We start from the raw sequence: 17,796 nt of genomic DNA, 5'->3' as shown, positions 1-17,796 counted from the left end.
CGTGGGCTCCGTGGAGACGTACTCCAGCAGCTGGGGGTTGTCCTCCTGGCGCCGCACGTAGCCCTGGCTCAGCAGGTGCAGGGTGCAGGACAGCACGTCCGTGCTGCTGCAGCAGAAGCTGAGGAACTTCAGGGCAGGGCCAGACTCCCATTTCTGACAGGCGTCGATCACCTGGGGGGACAGGGCAGTTACTCTGCGGCTGCCGGGGCGCGGAGCCGCGCGGCCGCTCGCCTGCCAGGCCCCCGTACCTTGAACACCAGGTTATCGATGTGCAGCTCCTTCTCCCCTTTCAGGATCTGGATGATGAGGCAGCAGATGATGTTCCTCTTCCTCTCCAGGGTGCTTCCCTCGTCATCCTCCACGTTCAGGTACGTCTGCTTGGGGAGCAGCCACAGGCGCTGGCCGGCCGCCCGCGCCAGGGCCGCCTCGTTCAGACGCAGGACGCCTGGGACCGACACAGCCGCGCTCAGTCGTGCCCGGGGAACGGTTCCTCCAGCACCCCCGGCCCCAGCCCTCCATGGGCCCTCCCTNNNNGGGGAGTGTCTGCCCAGGGGGGAGGACAGACCGTCTCTGCCCCATACGGATAAGCTGGGGGGAAGGCGCTCTCTGTGCTGCAAGGACAGGAGCAGTTGGTGCCCCATTTGCACCAGCTGTGGGATCCCACCCCCCAGGGGACCGGGGGTCCCACCTGGGCGCTGTTGAAGCCCAGCAGGATGTACATCTGCAGGGTGGAGACGTGCAGGGTGGTGCTGCCCGCGAACCGGAGCTCCGCGTGGCCCAGCCACGTCCACTGCAGGCGCCGCGGCTTCGTGTGCTCCAGGCCAAACCGGCTCTGACCTGCAAGAGACGCGGCCAGTCCCAGCAGAGCCACCAGAGCGCCAGGCCCACGGGGTCCCCGAGCCAGCCAGGGCTGCCCCCCACCCCCAGGCGGGGCTGGAGCTCACCCCACTGCTCAACCTAGCCCCCGTTCCGAACCCTCCCCCTGGTGCCCCCTCTCCAGTCACACGTCCCCCCACCCCCCGGTGCTCCTTCCCCTGTCACGCCCCCTCCGGTGCCCCCTCCCCTGTCACACGCCGCTCCCCGCCACCACCATGGGGCACAGTGTCCACCCCCCCAGCCCCTGCCCGGCCCAGTCACCCCCCCAGAGCCCAGACTCACTGTTGGTGTAGAAGTCAGCGAACCGCGCCAAGTAGCCCCCGAGGGGCTGAGGGAAACACCTGCTGGGATCCTCCAGGTAGCAGAGCGGGGAGATGGTCCAGCAGCGCGGGGACAGGGCCAGCACCTTCACCTCCGGCTCCTCCTCCGGCTCGGCCGGCTCCTCCTCCATCGCCTGGGGACGGGCGCAGGGGTGCCAGGGGTCAGGCTCCCGCCAGGGGCTCGTCTGCGGCACCTCCTGGGAAGGGAGGGGGCACGGCCCAGACCCCACCCCACCGGGGAAGGGAGGGGCACCGCCCAGACCCCGCCCCCCAGGGGAAGGGAGGGGGCACCGCACAGACCCCGCCCCCCGGGGGAATTGAGGGGGCTCAGACCCAGACCCCGCCCCCCAGGGGAAGGGAGGGGCACCGCCCAGACCCCGCCCCCCGAGTTCTCACCGCGTCCTCCTGGCCCGCGTCCAGCTCCAGCAGGTGCTTGTCGAGCTGCTGCAGCTGGAAGAGGTGGAATTGCTGCTGCAGCTCCTCCGACTCGCTCAGGCTCTTCAGCATCTGCTGGGGGAAGCGATTGGGGAAGCAGAGCCCGATCTGCTCCACGACGGCCCGTTCCAGCCACACGTTCCCCTGGGCCAGGAGCCGGTCGCCCAGGTAATACCTGCAACGGCAGCCAGCCTCAGGGCGGGGCCAGAGCCCCCGCCTCCCCCCCTGGAGCCACCCCCAATTCCCGGCCCCTGGGCCCCTCCCTGCCTTCGCTATGGCCTGGAGCAGGGCGTCCCGGCCGGCCGGCAGCTGGTGCTCGCTGTGGGGCCCGGGGCCGGACCTGACCCAGCCTGTGGGCCCCGTAGTGCCCTGCTGCCCCCCTGCAAGCCACGGCTGGGGACACAGGCTCTGGGCTGGTGGCCGGGGTCCGGCTGGACTTTGGGGAGCCCACTGCCCGAGCCGACCCAGAGCCCCCATGACAAGCCAGGCACCAGCACCTGCTGACGTGCCGGGCGGGGGCACAGCTCCCCACGCCCCTGGCCGGGGTCCCTCACCGGTAGAAGTGCTCGAAGGTGTTGGCGAGCTCCAGGCCGGAGAGGAAGAGGATGGGCTCCAGGCTCCGCTGCAGCCGGTGCAGCGACTCCACGTTGCCTGCGTCCGTCTGGCTTTCCTGGATCCGCTGGTCCACGTAGCGAGCGAACTGCTCGCTCACCTGCGGGGCAGAGCGCCAGCTGCCAGGGCCTGCTCGGGGCGGCTCCCCGGGGCGGCTCAGGGCACACCCACATGATGGGGGGGCTCTGGGGGAGGGAACAGTCCTGCAGAGGGGGAGGCCACTCCTAGGACCTGAGGTCATTCCCAGGGGTCACCCCACCCGTGGAGACAGGGAGGCGGAATGGGGGAGGGGCTCCGGGGGAGGCGGGGCCGTGGGAGCTGCGTGTCTGGGCGGTGAGCAAGGGGGCGCGAGGGGCCCGCTCCCTCTCAGGGTCCAGGGCTGTTGGAGCAGGAGCAACGGGGGTTAACTGGCAGAGACCCCCACGCACCTGGGACCCCTCAGACCCCGGACGGCAGCCAGGAACGTGGCTGGGCAGAGCCGATGCCGGGGGACTCAGCCCCACTGGGGCGCAGGCAGCCTCTAGCCCCGCGGGCTGGCACCGGCCGACCAGCCTGGAAGCGCTGCTGGGCCCCGGGCTCCCCACCCAGGGCCGGGCCAGCCCCCCACTCACGTGCATGGCCGTCAGGAAGGAGAGCTGCAGCAGGCCCCCGGAGAAGCCCTGCCGCAGGGCCAGCGCGAAGGCCGTCTGCTGCCCGAACAGCTCCTCCATGGCGCTGCGCAGGCCCAGGTAGAGACGGCAGTACCGCTCCACGAAGTCCGGCCCCTGCCACCACGACTCCAGGAACCGCTTCACCTGGGCAGGGGCAGGCGGCACACGGTTACAGGCGGGCGGGGAGAGCCCCGGGGGGAGAGGGAGGTACAGGTACAGGCTGGGTGCGGGGGGGGTACAGGCCGGGATGGACGTGGGGAGGGGACAGGCCAGGACAGGTGTCTGTGGGGGGCAGGATGGATGGAGGAGCGGGGGAGAACGGGACATGACAGGCAGGGGGAGGGCCCTGGGGGGATGGGCTGGCCAGCCCCAGGGGGTACAGGGTGGGCCGNTCCTGGCACCACGTGTGCGCCTGGGTGGTGTAGAACAGGTACGTGCGCCGGCACAGCTGCTCCTTGAAGATCGGCCAGAAGGTGGGCTTGGGCCCCAGGATCTCGATGCCACGCACACGCGTGTCAATGCCACCCTGCACAGGGCACAAACCTCCCCGGTTAGACACGGGCCCGCCAGGCTGAGCGACTCCCTGGGGGCGCCCCGGGCCAGGCCTCTCGCTGCCCATGGAGGCCCTGCGGGGGGCGAGGGAGGCCAGGGACCGGCTCGGCCGCACACAGGGACGGGGGTGTGACGTTGCACTCCATATGTTTTATGGAAATGTGCTTGTGAGTGTGACTATGATGTAACTGGAATATGCTGTATGCAAAAGGTCTCTTGTAAGGTATCATAGCAAAGGTTATAACCTACTGAATATGTTCCTCCTACTTCTATGCATGTATCATTCTTGTATCTGAAGCTAGAAATATGAAGTATAACTCTGAGGGCCTGTTGTAATTATGCAAAGTGTGGGCCATTAATGGTGGCTTAGAATCGTGATGGCTCCCAGTGACTGGGGCAATTGGTTGTAAATGGTTTATTTACCTGTGTAGGTGTGGGCCAGCCCGGGAAGAATGGAGACTAGATCTTACAGCGACAATAACCATGACACATGATCTGGTACTTTTCCATTTAGAAGGAGGAGTGGGGACCCAGAGAGACAAAGGATTCCCACCTTGTGCCAAAGCTATAAAAGGGGGTGGAGCAGGACAAAGGGGGCTGCCAGTCATGAGACATCCCCTGCTTACCACCTGAGATGTCTGCTGGAACGAACAAGGACTGGACCAGGGGAAAGGATCGGACCCAGACTGGGAAGGAGTCTAGTCTGTGAAAGAAGCTTATTGGAACATCTCTGAGGGTGAGATATAACCTGTAATCAGTGTCTTAATGTATTTAGACTTGCGTGTTTTTGCTTGGTGACTTACTTTGTTCTGTCTCTTATTACTTGAAACCACTTAAATCCTACTTTTTATATTTAATACAATCACTTTTGTTTATTAATGAACCCAGAGAAAGTGATTAATACCTGGGGGACCAAACAGCTGTGCATCTCTCCCTATCAGTGTTATAGAGGGCGGACAATTTATGAATTTACCCTGTATAAGCTTTATACAGAGTAAACGGATTTCTTTGGGGTTTGGATCCCATTGGGAGCTGGGTGTCTGGGTGCTGGAGATAGGAAACCTGCTGAGCTGTTTTCAGTTAAGTCTGCAGCTTTGGGGGTGTGGACCAGACCCTGGGTCGGGTTGCAGCAGGCTGGCATGTCTGGCTCAACAAGGCAGGGTTCTGGAGTCCCAAGCTGGCAGGGAAAACAGGCTCAGAGGCAAATTCAGCGCATCAGGTGACAGTCCCAAGGGGGTCCCTGTGACCGAACCCGTCGGGGGGCGGCCAGCACACCCACCTGCTGGCAGCGCTTGATCTTGATCTGGATGATGGGCCAGAAGCGGGTCAGGTTCTCCAGAAGGATCACTCTGCTGGCCGAGGGCATGACGTTCACCTGGGGGGGGCAGGAGAGACGCAAGCCATCAGGACACAGAGATGACGAGGCCGCAAGAGATTTCGCCCCGCGGGAGGGTTGTCCAGGCCCAGCCCCCAGAGCTACGTGAAGTGAAGCCGTGGGGTTAGCGGCGTGCAGGAACACGGGCCCCAAAGGGACGGGGCAAGGAGACAACCAGTAGCTGGGACGGGACTAGCCAGCAAAGCCTCTGCCGCTCTGTCAGGCAGCCCCAGGGCCCCTCCCAGCCACACCTGGGGAGATCACAGAAACCACGGCTCTGCTGGAGCAGTCAGACGCGCCAGACCTCTCCACCGCTCCCTGCTGCCTCCTCCCGGCAGGGTCAATGGAAGACCAGCCCCTGGGAGCTCCACCGCGCTCAGGAGCTGCCGTCAACCCACCAGGAGAGGCCGCAGAGACCAGAACCGATGGGGACGGAGAGGTGCCGCCAGGCATGGGAACTGGTCGACAGCCATAGACCAGTGGCCCGTCCGAGTGAGACACAGATCTCCCGTCGTACCCCTGGGGCTCCCAGCCTGAGTGGTGCTACTAACCCAGCGTCACACCCCACTCCCAGTGCCCGGGGGCTGTAACTGACCCTGCTCCGTCTGCACGCAGCCAGCCGAGCAGGTTCCCAGCACCGCCAACCCCAGCGCCCAGATCAGGCCCATCCACTGGGTTTGGAGCTGGGGGGATCCCAATTTCCAGCTTTTCTCTGCAGCGGGGGGGGGCTAGAGCCTCACTCGGGAAGTGACAGGTGGGATTCTCATGGAATCACCTGCCCCCAGAAGCTGCGGCTTTAAGGAGCAGCCCGGCCGTGCCGAGATCTGGTGCCAGCGCCGTCACTAAGCACAGACCCAGTTCCCCGCACACCCGGCCGGCCACCAGCACGGATGTACATGCTGCTCCCAGTAGGAACGCGCAGGCCTGCCTGTCTGCCCCGCCCACCCCCATGTCCCTCCCCAATGACCTCCTGGGACTCAGCACTGCCTCGGGGGCTGGAAGGCGGCTCCTCTCGGTCCCTCCTCTGCTCTATGGCCACTGTGCAGCGGAGACTAGCACAATCCAAGCTAGGCACACGGCCCGGCCCAGACAGCGCCTCTGGGTTCTGGCTAGAGGTTTCCCAGGGCAGCTCACTCGGGCGTGGGCCAGGTGGGTAACAGGTCTGGGGAAGCAGACGGCGGGAGGGTGGCAGGGTCTAGCAGCAAAAAGGGGAGCAGCTAGGACAAGGCAGACTGTGCCAGGCCTGCACGGGGTGGACGAGAAGCAGGACAGGAGGGGAAGCCGGGACTTAGCCACTGGGGTATCTTGCACCACCCCCTGGAGCAGCTGGTCCTGGCCAGCGTTGGAGATGGACCCTGAGCTTGGGGCCCTGCCCTGCTCCTGCCCGCCTAGGAGAGCCCTGGTGACGTGCCCGTGAGGACAGGGCCTACAGGCCTGGGGCTGGCGACTCCCTGTACCTCGGGTGCTGCCTGCCCCAATTCCAAGACAGTCGTGGCCCCGCCGGCCTGGGCCGGGCTGCCCCAGCTCCACACTGACCAGCAGAGGTGGGCACTGGCAGGTGCGAAGCTCTCAGCCTGCGCCCGCCCTGCTAGGGAGCCCCAAGCCACAGGACCCCCTCTCCTGTCCGGGGCAGCCTGGGCCACACTCACCGTATTGAGCTCGGTGCTGATGCTGGCCGGGTTCTCTCCTCCCATGACCACGATCCGGGCTGGCATGTAGCTGGAATCCTCGCTGGCCACCAGCAGGCTCATCTGTCTGCAGCCGGGGAGAGTCACAGCGTTGGCACCGGCCCATTTCTGGGCTGTGCTCCAGGCCGGAGCCTACGGTGCACGTCCCGAGGGGTACGTCCGCCAGCGGGCTCAGAGCCTCGCATGGCCGCCGGTCCTAACGGGAGCCCCTGACCCCAGCTCCTGGGGGGCTGCACCTGGCGCTGCATTGCTCTGGGCCAACAGTGCCAACAGCCATCCCAGCAGGGCGTATGGCGCCCGTGGACACAGACGAGGGCCCTGCATGGCTGGCTACTGGAAAGGGAACCCACCCCAGCCAGGAACCAGCATGTGCAGCCCCCCCCTGTGCCCCCTCGGGCTCCCTGCCATCCCTCGCCACATTGTTACCTGGGCCCAAACCCCCACCCCATCCCCGGGACACCCTGGGCAGCCAGCCACCCCCTTCCCACCTGATCCCACCCCATCCCCGGGACACCCTGGGCAACAGCCACCCCCCTGCCCACCTGATCCCACCCGCATCCCCGGGAACACCCCTGTGCCACCACGGGCATCCTGCCACCCCTTGCCCAATGCTTACCCCACTCCCACCTGATCCCTCCCGCAGCCCCGGGACATGCTCTTTGCCGCCCGGCACACACAGCCATACCCCCCCGGGGGCCAGTACCCACAGCCCCCGCCCCACCTGACCACCACGCCGCGGTGCATGTAGATGTTGATGTAGTGCGAGCCGGTGCTGCCGTTGGACTCCCAGTAGGTCTTGGGGTTCCTGTCCGTCAGCTTGTTGGCTCGGTGGGAGTTCGAGGAAACCTCCAGCTTCTCCCAGCACTTGTCCTCCTTCACTTCCACGCTGGAGCCTGCAGGGAGAGGGGACAGCGCTGAAGGGAGCTGGGCGGGGGCACAGCTGGGGCAGGGGGGCCCCGGGCGACACCCCCAGCACTGACCCTGACAGAGGTTGCGCAGGAAGACGTCGAAGAAGGGGATGTTGATGGGCTGGTGACTCCGTCTATGCTCCTCAATCTGACCCAGCACCATCTGGAAGAGAAGAGGGCGCAAACCATCAATGGGGGGGGACCTGGCAGCCCCCTCCCCCACTGCCTGATCGCTGGACCCTGGGCAGCAAACAGCCCCCGAGGAACGCAGCCCCACAGGTGGGGAGGGGGGAACTGAGTGAACTGGGTCCAGAGAGAGCCTCTGCCCCATGGCCACTCCCCCCACTTCACACACCACCATCCCCTCCCTGCCCACACCCTTCCAGAGACTACCAACCCCTCTCCCCACCTGCAGACCACTCCCTGGTCACCCCTTCCAGAGACCACCAACCTCTGTGACACCCTGTACCCCATGTTCACCACTTGTATATGGTTATATTTTGTACAAAGTACGCCTTGTGAAGTATCATTTGAAAAGTCATAAACTGCTGAATATCATTGTCCTGTTAAGATGTGTTTAACAACACTGTGTGTAAAGCTATGAGATTTTACTGCATGATTGTTACTGAAATAAGGTGCCGTTTTGGGTAACGCCCACAAACTAATTGTTCAGAGACAAAGACGCCCTAGCACGCCAGCAAAGTACCAAAGAGCCGTTAAGTACTAAATCAGACATTCATCAGCTGGGGGTGAGGGGAAGGAAACAAGGAAGTTACAATTCATCAGGAGGGCAGTTTGGAGCTCAGGTACGCAACAGCACTGCCCAACCCCATGACCCAGCACGGATTTTTCCAGCACAAAGGGCAGGAGTATAAGAAAGGGGGAAATGTCCCGTGCCCCCCTCTCCTCTGTCCATCTCTCTGCTCATGACAACGACGACGCACAAGGAGCTGAACAAAGGGGGGAGTGGTCCCAGGCTGGGAAAAGACACAGCCTGTGAAATGTGTTGCAGTTGCTGGGGAGAAAAACTCCTCCTTTTGCTTTTAAACCTACTAGTCCTGGTAAAGTTTAGGAATTCGCTTGTGTGTTTCTCCTTTTATTCCTTTTGTGACCAGCCTTCCCACCTGTGTCACTTAAAATCCACCCTTCTCTGGTTAATAGACTTGTCTCATGGCTCTATCTAAACCCGTGTGTTGACTGGCGTGTTTGGGAAACCTCTGCTTGAGACACCAAAGGCTGGCGCATGATCTCCAGAGCTGGAATGACGAGTGAGGAGCTTACGCTGCCCGGGAGGGTTCCGCGCAGTGCAAGAGGCAAGGCTGGGGCAGGGTGTCGCCCTGTATGTGTCTGGGGTGTCTGCGGGTGTCGCCCTGTATGTAATTCATGGACGGCTGGGCACAGCAGCACGTACTCAGCTGGGAGCGACTGCGCGCTGGGGGCTGGGAGTGAGCAGAGCCTGCACCGGTGGCTGTTCCCAGCAAAGCAGTGTAAAAGGCGTCCCAGGCGGGAGAGCTAAGGGGACCCCGCAGTCCAGGCTGCACCATGAGGAAAGTCACGCCCTCCCTCATGCCAGGCCACCCCCTGCAGAGACCACCAGCCCCTCCCCACAGACAAACATCCTGCCCTCCCCCCCCCCCAAGAGACAGCCTGGGGCCCCTGGCTGCTCTCGACCCAGATCAGCGCCCCAGCAGGCAGAGGTTCCACCCACCCATCGGGCAGGCCGCCCCAGGCGGGGGTGTGTGTCTGTCTCATGGCAGAGCCCCTGTTCACTGGGCGGGGTCAGGACGCACACCCCACACCGAGCACGTGCCCCGGCTCACCTGGATGCAGCCGGCCAGGATGCTGGTGGTCAGCTTCTGATAGAGGCTGGCGTATTTCTCACAGTCGGTCACCAGGTCCCGCAGCTCCGACCCCAGCAGCAGGTTGGAGTTGTGCTTGTCCAGGGCTTTGGACAGGGCCTCCTTGGTGCCCAGGCGGCACATCACCACAGCGCAGTCCTTGTTGGTGGTGGCCAGGCGGTGGAGGAAGCGAACGAACTCCTGCACCACCTGCAGAGGGAGCAGCGCGGCCTGGGGGTTGGCGGCACCGGCCTGGTAGCCAGGAGACCTGCTTCTAGTCCCATCTCTGCCAGGGGGCTGGGGCGAGTCCCTGCTCTCCCTGGGTCAGTCGCCCTCCGCCCGTCTGGTCTATGGGGAGCACAGCTCTCAGGGGCAGGGTGGCTCCCAGCTCCTGCGGGGCCCAGGCTGGAGTCTGACAGAACAGAGACAGGCCCCAGCCTGGCCTGGGGGGCGCTGAGTAAAGGGGTGATGCCGGGCGCCACAGGCCCAGCTTCCCCGGGACAGGCCTGGCGCAGATCAGGGCTCTTACAAGCCAAGGCACCGGGCAGAGACTTCGCCAGCAATTCCTGCCGCGAGCCCGTAACTGGGGCGGAGCGAGGAGTCCCTCCCTGCCCCCATGTCCTGCTCCCGGACTCTCCCCTTGCCCCCCGACAGGGCCCCCCCAGCCCCCTCACCTCCCACTCGGTGCTGGGGGCGCTCATGGAGGACAGACAGGGCTCGATGCTCTCGTGCCAGGGCAGCGCCTCCTCCTGGTAACTGTCCAGGAGCTTGTTCAAAATCCTGCACAAGAGACGGGGGAAGGTGGGGCCTGAGGAGAGAGGCCGGCGGCTGCCAGTGCCCCGATCCCCCCGTGTGCCCGGCCTTCTGGCTGCACGGGCCACTCTCACCCCATGCCTGCCCCCGCCCCCCCCGACCCTCACCCCATCCCTCCCCACTGCCTCGGGAAACCCCAACTGACCACACACACACCCGCCTCGGGACAGCCCCAACCAACCCTGACCCCCCAATACACACACTCCGGACAGCCCCAACCAACCCCCCCCCCCCCAAACCCCCCCCCCCCCGGCCGCCCCCCCCCCCCCCCGGTGCCCCCGAGGCCCCGGCCGCCCCCCCCCAGTGTCCCCGAGGACCCGGCCACGCCCCGCACTCACCGGAGGGTCCCCAGCTGCACGGCCTTCTCGGCCCCCAGCTGCTCCAGGCTGCGCAGCAGAAGCAGGAAGTGCTGGCGGTCCCGCAGGGCCTCGGCCCCCTCGCTCTCGGGGCCGGCCTCGTCGCAGACGCAGCGCTCCAGGGCCAGCACCAGCTCCTTGGAGAGGCTGCCCTCCTGCAGGCGGCCCAGCAGCGTCTGCACGTCCACGTCCTTCAGCTCCAGGGCTGAGCCCGCCTCTGCCACAGGGAGAGAGCCGTGGGGCCGGGGCTGGGGCAGGGGCAGGGCACTGCATGCTGCCGGCTGCACGCTCACAGGCAGTGTGGGGCTGGGGGCACCAGGTGCCTATACCCCCGTCCTCAGGCTCTCAGATGGGGCTGTGGGTGGGGGGGCAGGGGGCTCTGCACCTGCTGTTCCCAGGGCCTCAGACGCGGGCTGTGGGGGGGGGGGGGGGGGGGGGCTCTGTACCTGCCGTGTCCAGGTTCGTGGGGAGCTGGTGCTCCGCCAGCCGGCTGAGCGCGATCTGGGCCAGCGTCTCGGTGGCGTGGCTGGGGGCGGTGGGGTCCTGGCCCCCCTGGCAGCAGCTCTGCAGGGCCGAGTGGATGTCACAGCTCACCAGCTGCTCGGCCAGGCCCCGGTGGCTGTCGATCAGCAGGCCGGCCACCAGCAGGCCGTTCTGCACGGCCGACGAGGCCCTGCGGGACAGAGCGCCAGGGTGAGCGCCCGCGGGCACCAGCCGCTGCTCCTCCTCAGTGGGTCTGTGGGGCAACGGCACCCACTGCCAGCAAGGTCCCCCCCCAACCAGACACCCCCCCCGAGCCTCCAGGGAACTGTCCCCCAACACTGCCCCCACGGAAATGACCCCACTCAGCCCCCATACCCAGCAGTGCCCTGCATGGTGCGGATGGCGGCAGGCAGGGCGCAGAGCAGGCTGTCCGAGTCCTTGCTGGAGGCGGAGCCGATGCTGGCGAAGATCTCCCACATCATCGGGGCATCGGCGTGGTTCAGGGGATAGGGCTTCTCGCTGGCACCCAGCAGCTCGCAGGTCCCGGCACCCACCAGCACCTTCAGAGCCTGGGAGGCCAAGGGAGCCAGTCAGGGAGGAGAACCAGCGGCACCAGCCCCAGGCCGAGAACATAAGGCTGCCCAACGCATCCTGGCATCCCCCTGGGATCCCCGCACTGGCCACCCCACCCCGCCCTCTCCCACGCAGGATCCCGGCATGTCCCCACCACCTCCCCGTGAGCCGCACTTCTCCCCCAGACAGATGTCTGGCCCCGTGGCTGCCGGCGCGCACTCACCGCCAGGCCGGCCTGCTGGACCAGCGCCGAGGGGGCGTACTCCTGCATGCAGGCCAGCACGGCACGCACCCCGCCCTCCGTGGCGAAGAGCACGCGCCAGTCGTACTTGGCCATCAGCACGCAGAGCAGGCGCAGCGCCAGTACCACCAGCAGCTTCTCCTTCACCTGGTTGGTCAGCAGCTCCACCAGCATCTTCACCAGCTTCTCCCTGCGGGGAGCAACGGCGGGCGGGTGAGGAGCCGGGCTTCGGCAACCGGGGACTGACCTGCTGCGTGGCTCCAGGTCAGCTCTGGCCCAGAAACCAGATCCCCGGGCCCACTACGGGCCTCCCACTCCTCCTGGCCCCACTGCGTCCCCCACTCCCCAAACCCTCACAGGAGTCCCAGCAGGGCAGCCAGGTTTGATTTCCAGCTATCCAGAGGTGCAGAATCCACCCCTGCCCTGGGAGTTTCTTCCAGCTCATCACCCTCCTTGGTAAACATCTGGGCCTTACAGCTCACAGGCATGTGTCTGGCTTCAGCTCCAGCCACCGGTTCTGGTTCTGCCCATCTCTGCTAGACTAACGGGCCCGTTAGCACTAGTGTTTTCTCCCCAGAAAGGTCCTTGCGCATCATGATCTAGTCACCCCTTGGTCGGCCGGTGTCCGCACTTGGTACAGGGAAACCGGACAGGGGTCAGAAATGAGCCACAAGCACCCAGGGCTGGAAAACCTGCCTCACAACAAGCGACTAAAGAAGCTGGATCCAGGCCGCTCCTCGGACGAAGGGCGAGGAGACCTGCTCGCAGTCTGTAGGCACCTGCCTGGGGAGAACACTGCTGACACGGGGGCTCTTTGATCCAGCAGACAGAGGTGGAAGGAGAACCACGGCAAAGTTCAAATCAGAGACCTGTTTACCAGGGAGGGTGACCAGCCATGGGAACAGCTTCCCAGGGATAGGGCAAGTCTTCCACGGCTTGCGGTCGCTACGCGGGGAGGGGCCATCTGCCCAAAGCCCACCACTTACTGGGCTCCATGGTGCCACTAACCCAGGAGACTTCAGTCCCATGCAGGAGTGACGGGGTGACGCTCTCTGGCCTGCGCGATGCACAGGATCAGACCAGCCAATCACAACGGTCCCTGCCGGCCGTACAATCGGTGACGTATCCGTTACCCCCCCACACACCCAAATCCTTTCTACGTTGCTGTAGCTAGACCGTAAGGTTCTGGAGCCAGGACCGTGAGCACAGTCCAGGTGCCCAGCCCTGACTGGCATCCCCTGGCACTGCTCTAATAGAAACATCACCCACAGGCAATGCCCGCACCAGAGACAGACACCGGCCACCAGCCGGCCCCTGCAGACAGGAGCAGCTGGTTTTCCTGCCCCTTCTCTCCAGGGAGGCACTGGCCTGCCACCTCCAGGTCTGGGCCCGCCAAAGAACTGACCTGATGGTGAGCCCGCCCTCGGGTTTGATGACCTGCCGCTCTCGCCCGGCCTCCTCCTCCAGGGTCTTGATAATGAACCTGAGCCCGGCTAGCTGCAGCCCCACCTCGGAGCTGGACCTCTGGATCAGTTCCACCACCTCTGCAATCCTCTCCAACGAGCTCTTCTTCCCCGACCCCTTCACGCTGCACAACACTGGCCAGGACCAAAACACCCGTCAACCCTAGGCTGCTCCACGAGCCCTCCGGCCAGCCCCTCCCCGCGGCGCTTCCCCTCCCCGAGCCAATCGCTGGGTCTCCCCTGCCCAGACCTCCCTTGGCCAGCAGGGACCCTCTTTAGCTAGAGCCCAGCACCCAGCCAGGGCCGCATGCAGCTCCCTCCCCAGCCGGCACGTACCCTTGGCTTTCTCCTCCGCCATCTCCGGGCAGGGCAGCCCCTCCGCTCGCAGCAGCTCGCTGAACAGCTGGCAGTCGGATTTCTCTGGGGGTGCCGGGGCGGGGGCAGGCACTCTGGCGGTGGGAGGGTCTTTCTTTGGTTTCTTGGACACCAGGGATTCGGCGGACTCCGAGGGGGCCGCGTCCAGCCCCAGGCCGCCCGGCTGCGCCCCCCCTGGGCGGAGGAAGTACTTGCTGTAGACATGGGAGCTATGCAGGTCACTCAGGGTGCAGCCCTCGCACTGCTTGCTCAGCTCCCGCAGCACTTTCTGGGCCAGCTCCACCGGTACCGACAGCTGGATCAGGGCTTCTTCATCCAGCTCCGACAGCTGGAAATGCAGGGCCTGGGTTAATCCTCAGCGGCCCGACGCCCCCGGGCCGGCCAGAACCCACCCCTCGCCGGGACGCCCCCGGGCCGGCCAGAACCCACCCCTCGCCGAGCAAGTCCATTTGGGATATCCTCAGGCCAGCCAGAACTGACACCAGGTTAGTCCAACGGCGATATCCCTAGGCCAGCCCGAACCAAACCAATCCTGGGCTAGTCCAACCAGGATATCCTCAGGCCAGCCAGAACTGACCCCACACCAGGATGTCCCCAGGCCAGCCAGAACCAAACAAGCCCAATTCTCTTGTCCTAGATCGATGTCCGAGTGCCTGCTGACAGCATGTCCCCATGCCTGTGACCTGCCCATCCAGACACTGTTGGACACAGTTTCTCTGCCTGGGCAGAGCTGGTCTCCTCTTTCGTTCCCTCCCTCTGTTCCATCCGCACTCCTTGGTCCCCCCCCACCTGCCCCCGCGCCATCCCCACTTACTCCCCCGGTTCAATCTCCCCTCCCAGTCTGCTCCGCTCTTCCCAAGGCCCCCCAGTTCCCTGTTCCACTCCATCCCTGCTGCCCCCATCCACTTCCATCTCCCCTGTTCTCCCGCTTCGCTCCATGGTATCTCTCACCTCCCCGTTCCCTATTCCCCCCCAGGTCCTTCTCCCTCCCCTGCACCACCCCGTCCCACACCTGCTCCTCCTGGTGCTGCCGGATGAGCTGGGCGATCTCCTGCTGCTCGTGCGGGTCTAGCTTCTTCACGAAGAAGAGCAGCTCCCACCACTCGGCCCGGCTCAGGGCCTCCGAGTCCTCGCTCGGCCGCTCCGTCAGGTAGGGCAGGGAGTACAGCCCCCCAAGGGGCTTGCAGTAAAACGTCTGGGTCACTGCATGGGGGCACAGCAAGGCAGAGACAAACCCTGAGCGCCTCGGCAGGACAGTTACCCTGCTGCAGGGCCATCGGAGCCAGGAGGGGACGGCCGGCCTGGGCCAGTCAGGCAGCCAAGGGCCAGCATTCAAAGGGAGTTTAGTCTCTTAACAGGCTGGCCGGATTCCCAGTCTGCCATCTGCCGGCAACCAGAGTGAGCGCATGAAGCAAGAGCAGAGAACACTGGGTGGCTGTCAGGACCCACTCAGAGCTGAGGGGAGATCCAGCACGCATTTTAAAGAAAAGGATTGCCATTGAAACGGATTGAAATCTGAGCTCACTCGTCACAGACAGCTGCTCAGTTCAATCCACACACGCCAGGCGGCCGGTGTGGTGTAGCAAGAGGAGAAATTATTACAGTCCCACTCTCATTTTGGGGACACGACACCATCACAGAGACTGACCACTGGCTACAGGACTGTCAACAAAGGAAAGGGGGCAGGAAAGGGGGGACGTCTAGGGGGTACTGTGGAGATCAGGGGTAAGCCTCCCTAGCATCTGGAAGAAGGGAGTAAGCAGCATCTTAACCGGCAGGCTCTGCTCCGCTTGGGGGAGCGGAGAACGCCTGTGAGGACTGAAAAATAAAGAAGGACCTGAAGAGAACAAACATTTGCTCAGTAGAAGCACCTGCTTTTGGTGTTCAGAAACAACGGTCCCATGGCTGTACAAGTACCTAGGCAGAGAGATTTCCCGCAAACCAAAACTGCAAGCATAAAAGGGCCCCATTTGTTCACTGCTGTATTAACTGGCGTGAGGATCCTGGGCTCCGTCACAGTAGTGAACAGATGTGGCTTGGGGGTGGAGTACTCAGAGATCTTAGTTTCATGTAGGCCCAGATTTGATACTGGTGGCGAGAAGGGGCGTGATTTCTACCAATATAGTTAGACCATTACACTGGTATAAGTGTGCCTTATACTGGTCTAGCTCGGTCCTCTTCCCAGGCAGGAATAAGCGATATCGGTATAAACACGTTTATCCTGGTATAACTGCATCCACACCAGGGACCGTAACAATGTAACTCTGTCAGTATAGTTAAAGCAGTACGATTTGTGTGTCTAGACAAGGCCTTGGTCCCTGTGGCAACCATCATGACAAAACTGGTCCCCCTGCTGGGCTCCTAGGCACTGGATACTATGAATAATTAATAACAATGTCAATCGTTCATTAAGCACCTAACAATCAAAACAATTCCCTTTCAAAGGTGTGAATCCTATAGGAGGCTGACTAGCATTCGCAGCTTGCCTTTCAGTCTAGGTTTAAAAACCCAGCGATTTACACACAACAAACCTGAACAGCTCGGAAAGCCAAGCACTCAGAAGTTAGGAAACGCGGGAATTAAGGTTCCCTGTACAACCTTAACTCGGCCCCCTTGTGTGTTCGCATTAAGATACAGTCTTGAATTACGTGACCACATGCTGTTTTTTCCACAGTGCCCCTTTAAAAAGGATTTAGGGGTCACGGTGGACCAGCAACTCGATGTGAGCTCCCAGTGCAATGCTGGGCCAAAAAGGGCTAATGCGACCCCAGCAGGTGTAAACCAGGGAGGAGGGAACAGGAGCGGGGATGTGATTTGACTCCATATACAGCCCTAGCGAGACTGAGGCTGGAATACAGCGTCCGGTTCTGGTGTCCACGTTTTAAGAAGGTTGAAAAATTGGAGAGGGGGCAGAGAAGAGCCACAAAAACAACAAGAGGCTTGGAGAAAATGCCTCACAGTGAGAGACTTAAAGCGCTCAGTCTGTTTAGCTGGTCAAAGAAGAGACTGCCGGGTGACTCAATTGTGGTGTCTACGTACCTCCATGGGGACAGAAGGGCTCTTTAACTCCCCAGAGAAGGGCAGAACAAGAGCCAGTGTCTGGAAGCTGAAGCCAGACAAATTCAGATTAGAAATAAGGCCCGGATTCTGAACAGTGAGGGTGATCAACCCATGGAACATACTACCAAGGGAAGTGGTGGATTCTCCATCTCTTCAAAGCAAGATGGAATCACTTTCTAGAAGTTGCTTTAGCTAAACCCAATCTATTAAACTCAATATTGGGGTCAACTTGGTGAAATTCTCTGGCCTGTGTTACACAGGAGGTCAGACTAGAGCAGTGGTTCTCGGCCGGGGGTACGCAGGGGTCACATCTACTCATCTAGATATTTGCCTAGTTTTACAACAGGCTACAGAAAAAGCACCAGCGAAGTCAGTACAAACTAAAATTTCATACAATGACTTGTTTATACGGCTCTATATACTATACACTGACATGTAAGTACAATATTTATATTCCAGTTGATTTATTTTAATAATTCTATGGTAAAAATGAGAAAGTCAGCAATTTTTCAGTAAGTGTGTGGCTGTGACACTTTTGTATTTCTATGTCTGATTTTGTAAGCAAGTCGTTTTTAAGTGAGGTGAAATTGGGGGTGCACAAGACAAATCGGACTCCTGTAAGGGGTCCAGTAGTCTGGAAAGGTTGAGAGCCACTGGACTAGATGAGCTTGTGGTTCCCGTCTGGCCTTAAATGCTATGAATCGTTACTAGAATACCATGTCCAGTTCCAGCGTCCACACGTGAAGAAGGATGTTGCAAAAATAAAGAGGTCAGAGAAGAGCTATAAGAATGATCAACAGTCTGGAAAACATGCAAGACTCTTAAAGAGCTTAGGCTCTGTCTACACTTGCAGAGTTTTGGCGCTGTCAGTTTCACCGGTGATGGGGAACTGGGGAAAGAAAAGCGCTGGTTTGTGTCCTCACTCACTTCCACAGGCGTCAGAGTGTGTTCACATCTGCAGCACTTCCATGGCTGATGAGAGCAGCTATCCCACAGTGCAGCTCTCTCCAGGGTCCCTGCCCAGCCTCCTGTCCCCAAACACCGATCAGCTCCGGTAACTCAGCATTGATCCAAGCAGGGGATCGTTTGCTCTGTGGAGCAGCCATTGTCACCTGGCCAGATAAGTGAGCACTTGCCAAGAAAACAGGAAGGGGAGTTTCAAAGCTCCCGGGGGTTTA

The 17,796-nt window shown here is 62.2% G+C and overlaps 1 protein-coding gene across 1 annotated transcript in view; it reads right to left on the bottom strand.

Annotated features, from left to right (window-relative positions):
* Window positions 1-17,796, bottom strand: part of LOC117874151 (cullin-9-like) — a 66,351-nt gene that overhangs the window by 29,616 nt on the left and 18,939 nt on the right. Inside the window, exons 6-25 of the mRNA XM_034764002.1 lie at window positions 14,571-14,761; window positions 13,520-13,886; window positions 13,126-13,318; window positions 11,703-11,910; window positions 11,282-11,475; window positions 10,870-11,096; window positions 10,406-10,640; window positions 9,929-10,034; window positions 9,237-9,464; window positions 7,489-7,579; window positions 7,230-7,401; window positions 6,470-6,575; window positions 4,725-4,820; window positions 3,274-3,419; window positions 2,855-3,113; window positions 2,186-2,343; window positions 1,593-1,806; window positions 1,159-1,330; window positions 548-837; window positions 250-494 (exon numbers count right to left, since the gene is read on the bottom strand). Of these exons, the coding sequence (XP_034619893.1) occupies window positions 250-494; window positions 548-837; window positions 1,159-1,330; window positions 1,593-1,806; window positions 2,186-2,343; window positions 2,855-3,113; window positions 3,274-3,419; window positions 4,725-4,820; window positions 6,470-6,575; window positions 7,230-7,401; window positions 7,489-7,579; window positions 9,237-9,464; window positions 9,929-10,034; window positions 10,406-10,640; window positions 10,870-11,096; window positions 11,282-11,475; window positions 11,703-11,910; window positions 13,126-13,318; window positions 13,520-13,886; window positions 14,571-14,761 (3,898 nt within the window). The remainder of the gene's footprint in view (window positions 1-249; window positions 495-547; window positions 838-1,158; window positions 1,331-1,592; window positions 1,807-2,185; window positions 2,344-2,854; window positions 3,114-3,273; window positions 3,420-4,724; window positions 4,821-6,469; window positions 6,576-7,229; window positions 7,402-7,488; window positions 7,580-9,236; window positions 9,465-9,928; window positions 10,035-10,405; window positions 10,641-10,869; window positions 11,097-11,281; window positions 11,476-11,702; window positions 11,911-13,125; window positions 13,319-13,519; window positions 13,887-14,570; window positions 14,762-17,796) is intronic.

This window comes from Trachemys scripta, chromosome 3 (genome assembly GCF_013100865.1).
Source record: "Trachemys scripta elegans isolate TJP31775 chromosome 3, CAS_Tse_1.0, whole genome shotgun sequence".
Classification (NCBI taxonomy): domain Eukaryota; kingdom Metazoa; phylum Chordata; order Testudines; family Emydidae; genus Trachemys; species Trachemys scripta.
This window is presented reverse-complemented; position numbering and strand designations above follow the sequence as displayed.